This window comes from Podarcis filfolensis (genome assembly GCF_964270895.1).
Source record: "Podarcis filfolensis genome assembly, chromosome: 15".
Lineage (NCBI taxonomy): Eukaryota > Metazoa > Chordata > Lepidosauria > Squamata > Lacertidae > Podarcis > Podarcis filfolensis.
This window is the reverse complement of record NC_139618.1, coordinates 40410078-40424222: the sequence shown is the minus strand read 5'-3', so window position 1 is coordinate 40424222 and position 14145 is coordinate 40410078. Positions and strand designations below refer to the sequence as shown.

General features: G+C 43.2%; 2 protein-coding genes across 5 annotated transcripts in view; one reads left to right on the top strand and one right to left on the bottom strand.

Moving 5' to 3' along the window:
* Nucleotides 1–14145, bottom strand: part of LOC310750701 (uncharacterized protein) — a 735887-nt gene that overhangs the window by 450854 nt on the left and 270888 nt on the right. The gene's annotated exons all lie outside the window — the stretch shown is intronic.
* Nucleotides 1–14145, top strand: part of DPYSL2 (dihydropyrimidinase like 2) — an 89440-nt gene that overhangs the window by 39463 nt on the left and 35832 nt on the right. For all 4 annotated transcript variants that reach the window (XM_083588611.1, XM_083588612.1, XM_083588614.1 and 1 more), the window contains exon 3: nt 517–701. In XM_083588611.1, coding sequence (XP_083444737.1) covers nt 517–701 — 185 coding nt within the window. The remainder of the gene's footprint in view (nt 1–516; nt 702–14145) is intronic.

Genomic DNA, 14145 nt, shown 5'->3' with positions numbered 1-14145 from the left:
GGGCAATGAATGTGATTGTTATATTTGTACAGTAGGCTACATTCTAACTACAGTATGCTGAGAGGCTCCTGCGCACGCACATTTCTCTGATCTCAACCAAAGCAAACAAAACACATTATTCAACTGCAACAATGATTATTTCTTAGATTTATTAGTCACTTGTTACCAAGGCCTTCATGTGGCTTACTTTTTTTGTCCTATTGAGGAACGGATGTGTATAAAACTTGGTTTTTCTAGAATTTAGATCCCACAGAGCTTCAGTAATACTGTATACCATGTTGCAACTCCTATAGTTTATAGAAGTTTATAGAAGCCTGCTTCTGTTCATGTTACAGCACAGAAGTTGCATTGCTGGAAAGTTCTTGAAATATGGTTGGAGGGACACCTGATGAAAGTTTATTATTTATTGAATTTATATAGCACCCTATACCTGGAGGTCTAAAGGCAGCATATGCTTGACTCTGTCCATGTGGTTATGACATTTTGTATGACTCTGCGCAAATGGTCTCTTCTCAGACAAATTGGAGAAAACCTGATTGTGCCAGGGGGAGTGAAAACCATTGAGGCTCATGGACGGATGGTGATCCCTGGAGGAATTGATGTCCACACTCGCTTCCAGATGCCTGAGCAGGGGATGACCTCTTCTGATGACTTCTTCCAAGGAACAAAAGCAGCCCTGGCTGGAGGCACCACTATGATCAGTAAGACCTTGCTCTCTATCAAATATAAATGTAATAGGCTTAACACCAATACTTGTACAGTGGTACCTATGGTTACAGACGCTTCAGGTTACATACGCTTCAGGCTACAGACTAACCCAGAAATAGTAACTTGGGTTAAGAACTTTGATTCAGGATGAGAACAGAAATTGTGCGGCCCCATTAGCTAAAGTGGTACCTCAGGTTAAGAACAGTTTCAGCTTAAGAACAGACCTCCAAAACGAATTAAGTTCTTAACTCAAGGTATTATAATAATAACAACAACAACAACAACAACAACAACAACAACAACAACAACAACAACAATTTTTTATTTATACCCCACCCTCCCCAGCCAAAACCGGGCTCAGGGTGGCTAACAACCAATAATAAAAACAAGTTGATTAAAATACAATTTTAAAAAGGCCAGGTGGAACAACTCTGTCTTACAGGCCCTGCAGAAAGAAATCAGATCCTGCAGGGCCCTGGTCTCATGAGACAGAGCATTCCACCAGGCTGGAGCCAGTGTTGAGAAGGCCCTGGCTCTGGTTGAGGCTAATCTAACTTCCTTAGGGCCCAGGACCTCTAGGGTGTTGCTATATATGGACCTTAAGGTCCTCAATAATAATAATAATAATAATAATAATAATAATAATAATAATAATAGAGAGAGAGAACACAAGCTGGTTCCAGGACAAATGAGGAAAAGGCTCTGGTTGAAACAAGCTACAAATATCAATAAAGGGGTGTGACCAATGGAAACTGGGCATGAAATTGATTTTATAGTGTAAAAAAGGTTACCAATAGAAAATACTCCAAGACTCTGCTCAAGTTCACATTGAGCTTGATAGCCATCATGGCCAGTGGTCAGGGATTGTATTTATATTCTGATTTTATGTTGTAACTGCCCTGAGACCTGATGATGATGATAAAAAGGAGTTCTAGTCCTACAGCAACTGGCGGGTGTCAGTTTCTCTTGCACATTTTACTGGGAAGGCATCAGAGAACTTTATTTGCAGATTCAGGTTGTGTTTGCAGTCACTTTTACTTAGGGGGAAGATTACAGCCCATCCATTAAAGAAGAGGCAGCTCTGTCATTTACAGAAGTTCCTTATGGGAAACCTATGATTTTGCTGAGCAGAGAAAAGCCACACTTAGGGCAGACTTTATAAACCTTTCAAGTCAAGTAAAAATTTATTGGTTAACCCAATGCATGTTATAGCCAGACATTTCAAGTCAGACTGATATTATTCACTGTTCCTAAGCCACCTTCCATGGCTCCTCAACTCCCGGTCTATAAAAAGTTCCAAGGAATGCCCAGGAAGGGGCATAAGTCACACTGTGCTCCCTCCAACCTTGCCACAGATTATTTCCCTAACTTCAAAGGGGGTCACTGGCTGTCAGTGCCAGACCCAAGACACTATGCAGCTGGGAAATAAATGTTCACCCACCGACTCTGCTGCCATAGGTATGAATGGAAAGAGCTTGAGTTGAAAGTGACTGTACCAATGTGTGCAGCTGTTCCAGTGCATATTTGCACTGGAGGATGAGACATTGAGAAGAGTGAGACTGCTGTTCATGACCCCAGATATCAAAGTACCCACTAGCCACACCGCTAGCAGCTGCTAATTCAGCGTTAATTGGAAAGCATTAATTAGAAAGGGCTGTATGTGCATGACCTCTTCCTCACAAACAGGACCTCGGTTTGACCCAGATGTACTGATTTGCAGCATCCACTTGCCTTTGCAATTAGAGACGAGCAGAGCCTATACATTTTGTTTTGTATCTCTGGTTCTACAGAATACTAGAACATTATTCATTTGAAATGAAAATCTAGGGATAATAGTTTCGGGGTTGGCGGTGAGGTCTGGCACCCTTGTACACCCCCGGATACCCATGTGTCTCACTTATTAATTTAGAAACAATCTAAAATACTCTCAATAGTAACACTGATAAAATCATCACAAAATTTAAAATAACTATACATAACTAAATTATATTTCTGGGTAGACTTGCTGGGGGGAAGGTTTTCTACTCCCCCCACTCCATACACATTTGCTGTGTCAAGAAGGGAAAGGCAGCTGGGGTGGGGGTGTGGCTCAGTCATGTGAGCCTCACTCTAGTCAGACGTCGTACATATTGGGTAGAGAAAATATGGTGCCCTTCAGATGTTGCTCAGCTAGAACTGCCACCATCCCTGATCATTGACCAAGATTGCCGGGGTTGATGGAGGTTGTAGTCCAGCGACACCACATTGCATACCCCTGGCCTATAAAGAGACCTCTCCAGGTTCCTAGGTCTTCAGCCTGATATATATGAGTCTTTACTCATATTTTCATGGTTTTCCTCCAGACCTGAAATGGGGATCAACCATTTAGTACACTGACAACTGAGCAACTGTTTGCTCACCATGATCAGCTTTTAGCTTGGAGATGGCCAATGCGGTGTCTTCTGGCCGTCGCTGAACTACGGCTCCTATCAACCCTGAACAATGCTTGCTGGGGCTGATGGGATGGGATTTGTAGTCCAAGCACTGCAGGGCGAGACCTCTGTTTTGGCTGCTGGCTTTTGATGCTACTTGCCCATTTACTGTAGGTTGCTTTTAGTCCCTGATGTTACTGTTTATGGGCTTCCAGGCACCTGTGCCTCTGGACACTATATAGGGAAAAAAATGTAATGTGAGACAGAAGCTGGTAGGCAGTTGAATTTCTCTAGCAGATTCAGAGGTGTGATCCATAAGTTGACACTTTGCACATGGTGATACTTATGCCTTCCAGGTAGGCAGAGATTCAAAAGACTCCACCTTTGATAAATCTGGGGAAACAAAAACAATTGCGTTTCCTTTGGTAACTTGCAAAATATCATAAGATATGTATTTCTGCAGAATTTGGAATGAATCAGGGATACTGGGCAAACATACGCAGAGTTGCAGATTTCCCTTCCCTTTTCTATTTTATACTTTGCTCCATCACGGTACATAAAATATAGCTCTGTTTTAATGAATCTTAAAATTGTTACAATCCTAATTTAATTCCAGTGTTAAATAAAAATGTATATAGTTTACATTATTTGAAGGGTGTGTGTATATATAGGCATTAGAATTAGAATTAGAATCTTTTATTTTTCCTGTGGAAACTTAAATCTGGCTTCCCAATACATAATAATTTAACAAAATGTATATGTCGCTTGATTGTAGAAGAAGAAGAGTTTGGATTTGATATCCCGCCTTTCACTCCCCTTAAGGAGTCTCAAAGCGGCTAACCTTCTCCTTTCCCTTCCTCCCCCACAACAAACACTCTGTGAGGTGAGTGAGTCCGAAAGACTTCAGAGAAGTGTGACTGGCCCAAGGTCACCCAGCAGCTGCAGGTGGAGGAGCGGGGAAGCGAACCCGGTTCACCAGATTATGAGTCCACCGCTCTTAACCACTACACCACACTGGCTCTCACCACACTGGCTCTTTATATAGACCTATAAAGTTTTACAAGGAATATTAAAATTATCACTAAAAACAATTAAGAACAATTAAAGATAATTTTAATTATTAATAAAAAGGTTTAAAACATGTCAACATTTATGTGTCTGCACAGGCTAGCCTGAACAAAAATGTTTTAAGAAGGTGCTGAAAAGAGTACAATGATGTCACTAGGCAGGGACTTCCAAAGTGTAGGTGCTGCCACATTTAAAAGATTGATTTCTTACAACTGTGTCACCTGTAACAGTGCCAGTACATAGATCCAAGCAGTGGACTGGGCACATATGGGGTAAGGTGATCTGAATTTAATCTCTGTTGCTTTGAAAATTCAAGCTGGCAAACTCTTCCTTTCATCAGCTTCAAGCAAAATAATCTGTTGACATTCTGTGGCCTGGTTCACACATAGTGCTAAGCCAAACCTTGACATAGCAGAATTGAGCAACTGGGGGGTTTTGGAGTAAAGGTCATGGCTGCAGAACCTATTTCCCTCTCCTTATCACTGCCATGCTACCTGGAGCTAAGCCATGGTTTGGTTTAGGGTTATGTTCAAACCTGGGCTTAGTTTACTTTGCACCAGACAAGTGACGAACTGTAACTAAGGTTTGCACTCCTATTTTCATTATTCCAGGGCTGCTTAGATTTACCATATTGGCCCGAATATAAGCCGCACCCGAATAGAAGCCGCACCTTTAAAATACCCAAATATAAGCCGCGCTGGGCAGGCTGCACACCATTTTCCTGCGCTCCCGGGCTGCTCTCTGGGGAGGGGGAGCTGCACCGCTTTGTCAACGGCCTTCCCCCTTCTTTACGGCGGCTCTGGGGAGGCTTGGGAACGGCAGGTGGGCTGCGCACCATTGCCCTGCACTCCCGGGCTGCCCTCTGTGAGAGGGAGTCGCTTTGCCGGCGGCCTTCCCCCACTTCCCCCATATCTCCAGCGGCTCGAGGGAGGTTTTGGGGCGGCAGGCGGGCTGCGCATCTTTGCCCCACACTCTCAGACTGCTCTCTGGGGGCTGTCGGAACGAAGGGGGAGGCTGCTGTCAAAGCGGCGTGACTCCTCCCTTCGTTCCAACGGCTCAGGGGAGGCTTTGGAGCAGCCAGCGGCCACGCTCCTGGGCTGCTTCCGTGGGGGAGCTGCGCTGCGGCGTATGGTCCTGAATATAAGCCTTACTTTAACTTTTCACGTTCAGAATTTGGAGAAAAACTGTGGCTTATATTTGGGCCAATATGGTAAATGCTGAATTTGATGCTGATCCTGGGTTTTTTTTTTTTTTTTTTTGGATTTAGGTCAATTTTTTGGTGTCCTATGGACATTGTCTTGAGTTAGTTGCTTTTCTACAAAATTCATAATAATCGCATGTTGTTCAAATGGGAAAGAATTGAAACTGGATACTCTTTTCACCTCCGGCACCAAAGTATTTTTTTGGTCTGCCCTGACACACTTTAAAACATTAATTCATTAACTTGATTTGGTTTACATTTGTTTGTGTGTTATATAACCACATTTATTTTTTATTACCTGAGGGATGAAAACACTTTAATAATTGCACTTTTACTTATCTGAACTTGAAGAGGCATTTGTTTGCCAAAGCTATGTGGAATAAAAAACAAAAAAAATCTGGCAGATGGATTGCATGCAGAGATATCCTCCCTGCCCCACACCTTTTAGTATTGCTTTCTGGTAACTATATATTAAAAGGTAAAGGATTCCTGGATGGCTAAGTCCAGTTAAATTCGACTCATCTTGCTTTTCAGGCTGAGGGAGCCGGTGTTTTTCCGAAGACAGCTTTCTAGGTCATGCGGCCAGCATGACTAAACCGCTTCTGGCGCAACAAAGCACCATGACCGAACAACGGGAGCTCACCCTCTCACACAAATTCTTACCTTTCCCATATATTGAAAAGCATTACTCAAGCCCTTAATTTTAACATTGTCAAGAGGACTGGAAACAATTACAAATGAACAAAAAATAATTTATTAAACCCTGCTTCCAACATAATTTATTCATATGAACATATTAAGCCAACCTTGTAAATAAGCCCACAAATTCCTAGCCTGATTTCTTCTTTTTTGCTAAGAAACAACGTCTTCTACCAGCCTGAAGACAAAGAAGGAGCATAGGGATCTGCCTTATACCAAGTCACACCATTGCTTCAACTAGTTTGGTCTTGTCTACACAGTGGGTGGCTCAGTGGTTTAGATCACAGAGCCTCTTGGGCTTACCGATCAGAAGGTTGGCAGTTCGAATCGGCCTGACAGTAATAATAATAATAATAATAATAATAATAATAATAATAATTTATTATTTATACCCTGCCCATCTGGCTGGGCCTCCCCAGCCACTCTGGGCGGCTTCCATAAAAACCAAAAATACAGTAAAATATCACACGTTAAAAACTTCCCTGAACAGGGCTGCCTTAAGATGTCTTCTGAATGTCAGGTAGTTGTTTATCGCTTTGACATCTGCTGGAAGGGCGTTCCACAGGGCGGGCGCCACTACCGAGAAGGCCCTCTGCCTGGTTCCCTGTAGCTTTGCTTCTCGCAATGAGGGAACCGCCAGAAGGGTGAGCTCCTGTTGCTCTGTCCCAGCTCCTGCCAACCTAGCTTTTCGAAAGCATACCAGCACGAGTAGATAAATAGGTACTGCTGTGGCAGGAAGGTAAACAGCATTTCCGTCTGCTCTGGTTTCCGTCACGGTGTTCCGTTGCGCCAGAAGCAGTTTAGTCCTGCTGGCTGCATGAACTGGAAAGCTGTGGACAAACTCCAGCTCCCTCGGCCTGAAGCAAGATGAGTGCCGCATCCCATAGTCACCTTTGACTGCACTTAATCGTCCAGGGGTCCTTTACCTTTTATCTGTCTACACTTACTGGTAGCAGCCTTCCAGATTTTAGATGGGACATTCCCAGTTTCATCTGCAGATTCCAGGAATTGAACCTGATACCATCTGCATGCAAAGCAGGTTCTCTGCTACTGAGCTTGGCTCCTTCCCTCAGGGGTGCACCTAGGGGTTGGTTAGGTAGGCCACCACCAACGGCGCAATCCCTGGAGGGTGCAAAAATCACCCCTCTCCATTCTGGTTCAGAGTGGCTAGGGGGGCAGCACCAATACATCTTGTCAACTCTGCCTTCCCTAAAGGATCATAAGAGGATCCCTTTCAGAAAACAGCACAAAACAGTGGGCTGTTGGAAGAGGAATGTCCCTCTTTCGCCAGTCCACTCACTTGCATGTTATTTTGCATACTCACCTACAGTGGTGCCCCGCAAGACGAATGCCTCGCAAAACGAAAAACGCGCAAGACGAAAGGGTTTTTCGGTTTTTGCGTCGCTTCGCAAGACGAATTTCCCTATGGGCTTGCTTCGCAAGACGAAACGTCTTGCGAGTTCTTGCGAGTTTGTTTCCTTTTTCTTAAAGCCGTTAATAGCCGCTAAGCCGTTAATAGCCGCTAAGCCGCTAATAGCCGTGCTTCGCAAGACGAAAAAACCGCAAGACGAAGAGACTCACGGAACGGATTAATTTCGTCTTGCGAGGCACCACTGTACAGGGAATTCCTTCTCATCTAAATCTACCAGATGTACTGCTGAGTCAAATTATTGGTCCAGTTTTGCAGTGCCTCCTACTCTGTTGGCAGAGTCTCTCCACAGTCTCTGGTCATGGCTCTTTCCTAATCTCGCTAAACATGGGGCCTTCTAGATGCAAAGCATGTGCTGTGCACGCCCTTCTCTCCCCCCCCCCCAACCTAGCTGACTCAAGTTTGTTCTGTCTGACTTCACAATAAGAATATATTGTATACCCTGTCATCTGTCATCATAATGAATGGAAATTATTGCTTTTATGGGATTAACTCATGCAAATTAGCTGTGACATTCCTGCTCATGGTAGTGTTCATTCATTGGAGATACATTTGTCAAAGTGGCTTATGCCGTAAGAGACCTGCTGCTTTTAAGGTGTCACAAAGATCTTTGGGTGCTGTTACACAGCAGTTTATTGTGGACTCGATGCTGCCCATGCATGCAGGTTTTGTGCGTCGTCCACACAACATCATCACATATTATTTTCCTGTTTTATTGGTATTCATCATTTCCATGGAAAAAGTGTGCAGAGCAAAAATGTGTGGATTCTTTTCTTTCCACAGTGGGCTAGTTTCTCCACCTGCTTTCCCTTTCTAGTGTCCAGGCAAGCAGGAGGCATTGCAGTTCAAGGTCACCATCCAGCCAGGCAAAAAATACTCAGAGGGTACAAAGTGGGACCAGTGAGGGATGTAGTTTGGGAGGCATGGGTGTGGCTGGCAAAGGTGTCTGGTCTAGTGAGATTCTTGAGGGCCAGAGCGAGAGAGGCCTGGTGGCCCCTGGGCCTCAGGTTCCCCATCCGTGTTGTAGTGTTAAAGGCAAATATTGTATGTATGTGTACTGTTACATGCCCAATAGCCTTGTCTGAATCCTGAATAACTCCTCAGATATTCCTGCCACTTGCTGAAGAGTGTAGCCCCCATCTGTTTCCCCATCCCCTTCTTACTCCATGTCTCTTAAGTGCATTGTGATAACACAACCAAGATGAAGCCTGGTTGTGCATTGTCTGCAGATGTGTGTGTGTGCTCCTGTAGCTGAAATGCCTCTTAAAAACCTTTCCAGTGCTATTTTCGTAGCTAAAGTAATTTTATGGATTGCTTTAATGTTGGGATTCTGCTGGGGCCCCTCCCTAGATGAAAGTACTGCTCAGCTGAGCCTGTGGGGTGGCTTGCCAATTAGCACAGAAGGAAACAGCTGCTTATGCTTTCACGTTGCATCAAGCTTTTTGCATCTGGTCATGTTGATAGGATTTATTATGCCTTCTTGCTTCTGTCCAGAAAGAAAGATTACTGAGGGTGGAAGCCTCTTTTTGAAAGGGGGATGGTGTAAACAAAGATTATGGTGTCATGTCAGGCCAGATAAGGCCTTGTGTCGTCTTTCAACAGGTCTAAAACAGAATCTTGAGCTTGTTTGTCTTGCAGGATATTGTAGCAGGAGCAGAATCCCATGGATTTTGCAGTCCATTGCTGAATCCAGTAACAGCTGGCGTGCAGGATAGGAAGGGCATTGGAAAATACATTCCCTCTGGCCAACAGGAAGTGGTACCACTGAGATTTGGTTTGAAATTAAATTGAGGGTTGAATGAATGAATTTTCATGAGCACCTTCTTGAAGAAATAGTACAAACTGAATAAATAGTACAGTTGTACAAACTGTGGAACACTGATGTGGAAAAAATGAGAGAGAAATTGAAACTGATGGATTCATCCAGCCTTACTAGGACGTGTGCACCATGTCTGCTGCAAACGCTGTGAATATCCTTCCACAGCAAGCTTGCTGTTGAAATTATGTATATGTACGTTTGCAGTCTATGCCTCTCTTACACTGGAGGCCTTGGTGCAGATTCATTCTGGCCATTAAAAGAGATGAGTGTGATGTTGATGGTGGTATGACAGGCTGAACCCTCTCTTGGCTCATGGTACATTAAAAGGAGCAAAGTGGGAACACGATTGCCTTTTATTCTAGTTGCACTGGCTTCCATACTGTCACTTAAGTGTGTGTGTGTGTGTGTGTGTGTGTGAGAGAGAGAGAGAGAGAGAGAGAGAGAGAGAGAGAGAGAGAGAAAATGAGAATGAGAATGAGAATGTAGTTTTCCCTGTAGGTCCCCTTCTCCCAATCTTCCCGAACAGTGGAATTTGCAGATAGGGAAGGGAGAGACGGAACATTTCAAGATCTAAACCAGTGATAGGCAACATGGTTCCCTTCAGATGTTGTTGAACTATAGTTTCTACCAACCCCACCCAGCATAGCTAATGGTCAGGGAAGATGGGAGTTGTAGCCTTGCAGCATCAGAAAGCTAAACATGGGGTCGGGCCATAGCTCAGTTGGTAGTGTTTAGGATGCAGACAGTCTCAAGTTCAGCTCCTGGCATCCTCAGGTGCGGCTGGGAATGTCCGTTGCCTGAACGCCTAAAAAGCAACTGCCAGCTTTCAGTGTTCCTAATGAGGCACCTGAATTTTAAAGAAGAAAAGCACATCCATAAAATTGTATTTAATTGTGTGACTTGATTTCATAAGCAACTGCCTTTGCCACGTTCATTATTCAAGCTACTGTATGGTCATTAACAGGGGCTAACAGGCTTGAATGAAATTGCCTTATGGGGTGGCGAATTCTTTGCTTAGCTGAAGCCTAAAGAGTGCTAAAATGACATTATTGCCAGCCTCTTTGCAACAGATGTATGTGGATGGCTGACCTAGATATTTCTCTCTTCCTTCTCCCCCTCCCCACATACTCTGAATATGACAAAAAGTATTTGGCATCTTTTCTAGGGAAGCAACCACTGTTAAGTGCTCTGTGCAATCACATTTTAATCTCAAAATGCCACAAAATGGCCCAGATCAATGCAAGCTTCTTTCATTCTGGAGGGTAAACAACATTCTGATGGATTTGATTCATCCTCTTCCCCTTTTGCATTTAGGTTAGTATTGCTCTGTTCAAACTCACATTTATGTCTCTTTCTGGATGACCTCTGTACTTAGTTTGTAATAACAAAAGTGTGAGGATATAAGGTTGCCTGGGAATAATTTATCCTGGCATGCATATTACCGTATTTTTCACTCTATAAGATGCACTTTCCCTCCAAAAATTAAGGGGAAATGTGTGTGCGTGCGAATGCAGGCTCCATGGCTTCAGCGAAAGCAACGCGAAGCCTCTGGAGCGCAGCGGGAGCTTTCGCTGAAGCCTAGAGAGCAAGAGGGGTTGGTGCGCAGAGAGGGAGAGCTGCGCAGTGCCCCTTCAGTGAAGCGGGAGGAGAAAAGGAGCCCCTTCCGTTTCTCCTCCCGCTTTGCTTGTTCTCCTCCTCTAAAACTAGGTGCGTCTTATGGTTGGGTGCGTCTTACAGAGCGAAAAATACGGTAATTGGAAGTGCTGTGGACTGAACCTGGGACCTTCTGCATGCAAAGCATATACTCTGCTGTTGTGTTATGGTCCCTCCCTAGAGGGATAAGCGTTGTGGTAGTTCAAGAACAAAATGGCAGAATTTGGAAGATCTACACAGATGGAACACAACTTCTGGAAATAAGAAAGTTGAGCTTTCCCAGGGGCAACACTGGGGCTTTGGAAAAATGTAATGAAAGAGTGCACTTCAGAAAATGAATGGTTGTTGCCTAGAGACAATGGTTCTTGGCAATGGTTCTTTCCAGTGCCTTTTGGGTCAACACAGCAGTGGTTGGTGAGCAACATACTGTGGTTGCTAGGCACCCCCAAAACACCCCCAAACCATCAGAATAGGTGTTTAGGAGTTGCTCAGGGCTGCTCACTCACTACCCTCTTAGAAGTGTCTGTGTGCCTGAGCACCATAGCATGAAAGCCAATTCTTGCTCCCTGTTTCCTTCAAGCATACTCATTATTAAATTGGCTTAACTTTGATTCAGGGTTTAGTTGCCAGTTCATAGGAACATAGGAAGCTGCCTTAGACCACACCAAACCATCACCCAGGGTTGTCCACACTTGATCAGCTGTGGCTCTCTAGGGCTCCAGAGCAGGGTCTCTTTCAATCAATGCTTCCAATGTAGGCAGCAAGAATGAATCTGTGTTTTCTCTGTATTCTGGCTATTTTTTATCATTTCTGGGCATTTGGAAAGATTAACTAATGGTTTCATTTTGGATGTACACTCCCCTATTGTTTAATGCTTTTGGATCCAGATCTTTTTATTCATTTTTTTATTTTGGAATTGATGTGGCAAATGAAATGTCAGTGGCTCTGGGCACAGCAGTTGTTTATATCCCTAGTGATCACCATTCTTAGACCAGTATGCATCATCTGGCTCCCAACTCACTTTCCTCTAAGCTCATCCATTTCGTTTTGGAAAGAGAGACTTATTCATTGAATCTAGCAGACAGAAAACAACATATAACATCATTTGTCTCCTTGGATTCATTTAGAATCAAGAAGTAAACAAGACATTGTTGCATTTGCAATTGGTTTAGCAGTTTTCTCCCAGTGGAATATCGTTCTTTTCCTAATCTGCATCTATTCCAAGTCAGTTACTTAAATATTTGATTTGCAAAGGATTTGTGAAACAGAAGGGAAGCTTTTGTTTTATTCTTAGCTTGGAAAGGAATTTTAGTTGCAAATGATTCCCAGGCTAAGCACACACTTCCTTTTTTCTCTTCTATGGGTCAGTGGCGACATAACGTTGGAGATCTTTTAACCATAGAAGTGTTGCTGTAACCATAGAAGTCATGCATGCTTCCTGCTTCAAGCCTCTCCATCACATATTTCCCTTTGCAAACCTTAATCACAGTAAAGCATTACATTGATTACCATCAAGGGAAGATTCCCAGCTGGGTATAATTGCTGTTTACAACTCAGCACTTTGTTCTGGCATCGTCAATCTCATTTCCTTCCTCTCCTCTTTCCCTCCATACTTCTTCCCTTGTGTGTTGTGTCACCGAAGCTAGCCATGGTTAATGCTAATTGGACTGTTTTAAAGCAGGACTTGAGGCTGGTTAGCAAACCCTGGTTAAGAGGGAAGCTGGTTAGTAGGAACCACAGCAACTTATGATTGTGCTTTCTTCTATTAGCCTGATTAAGCTAAGTGGCCTGGTTAAGACATCAGTGGTAAGCCATGGTTTATGTAGCTTAACTGATTGGTTTGTATAGCCAACTAATTATGGTTTGTTTATGGTCTATCAACCAGAAGATGAAAACATTGTTTTAATTTGGCAAATGATTCTTTGCTTGAGTAAACAATGGTTTCTTGCTACCAATGACACCATTATCCTCATTTGTTTTGGTGCCGTATCCCCACATGCTTACCAGGCTACAGAGAAGAGAGGCAGGAAGAGTTAGAAAATGAAACCAACACTGAGCAAATAAATAAATAAATAGTGCTGTGGCTACTCACCTGTGAGACTGATTTCTGGCGTATTATTGTTTGTGAATTCAGCCATCATGTGTGCTCCATTTCTTAGCCTGGCCCCGATAGCCATTGTTAAGAGAATTCCAGTGTTATATCTGTATTGTCACTATGAAACTGAGAAGAGGTTTCCCAGGACTTGGGCAATACTTTGCCTTCCAGTATTTGCCAGATGCAAAAAAAGTGTTTGTTCTATTTTATGAAAAGCAGCAGTGTATTTTAATAAAACAGTTAAACAAGCCACAGTAAGGAACCCATTGGGTGGGATGTCTCACTAAAGGATTCCTCGCCTCTTGAAAAATGCATGACTTTTGCTTTATTATTATTATTGTAATTTATATACTGCCCTTCATCTGAATATTCCAGCATTAAAAACATAATTTACATAACATAATAAAAAATCAATAAAACAATCACAGAAAATTATAATAGTAATAATACAGTCCTCCATATTTAAAGGGCATTGATTGTTTAATGGCCAAAGGCCTGGGTGAAGAGGAATGTGTTCCCCTAGTGCCTAAAGACATGTAATGATGTCGCCAGGTGAGCCTCTCTGGAGAGACCATTCCACAGACGGGGAGCCACTACAGGAGTATGCCTGTTCTCATGTTGTCACCCTCTGGACCTCTCATTGGGGAGGCACACGAAGAGGGGCCTCAGATGACAAGGGCAGGGTTTGGGCCAGTCCGTATGGGGAGAGGCTGTCCTTAAGGTACTGAGGTCCTGAGCCATGTAAGGTATAGCAGATCCCACTGCTAACACCAAAATGTTGCAGATCCCCCTGCTCTGGTTACAAAATGTGGCAGATACATTATATAACCACCCTGGGTTATCTTTGGGTTTTTATGTGGAGGTAAACTTTTTAAATTGATACTTTATTGAAAAAAATTAAATTATAAAACAATAAAGTGATACAAAAAGAAAAAAAACTGTGTAAAGGGGAAAAACATATGAATATTAACAAAAATACCCTAACCCAAACCCATACATTCTTTTATAAATTTGATATTATTATACTAATACTAATGTAAATATTAACAGTGGCGTAGCGTG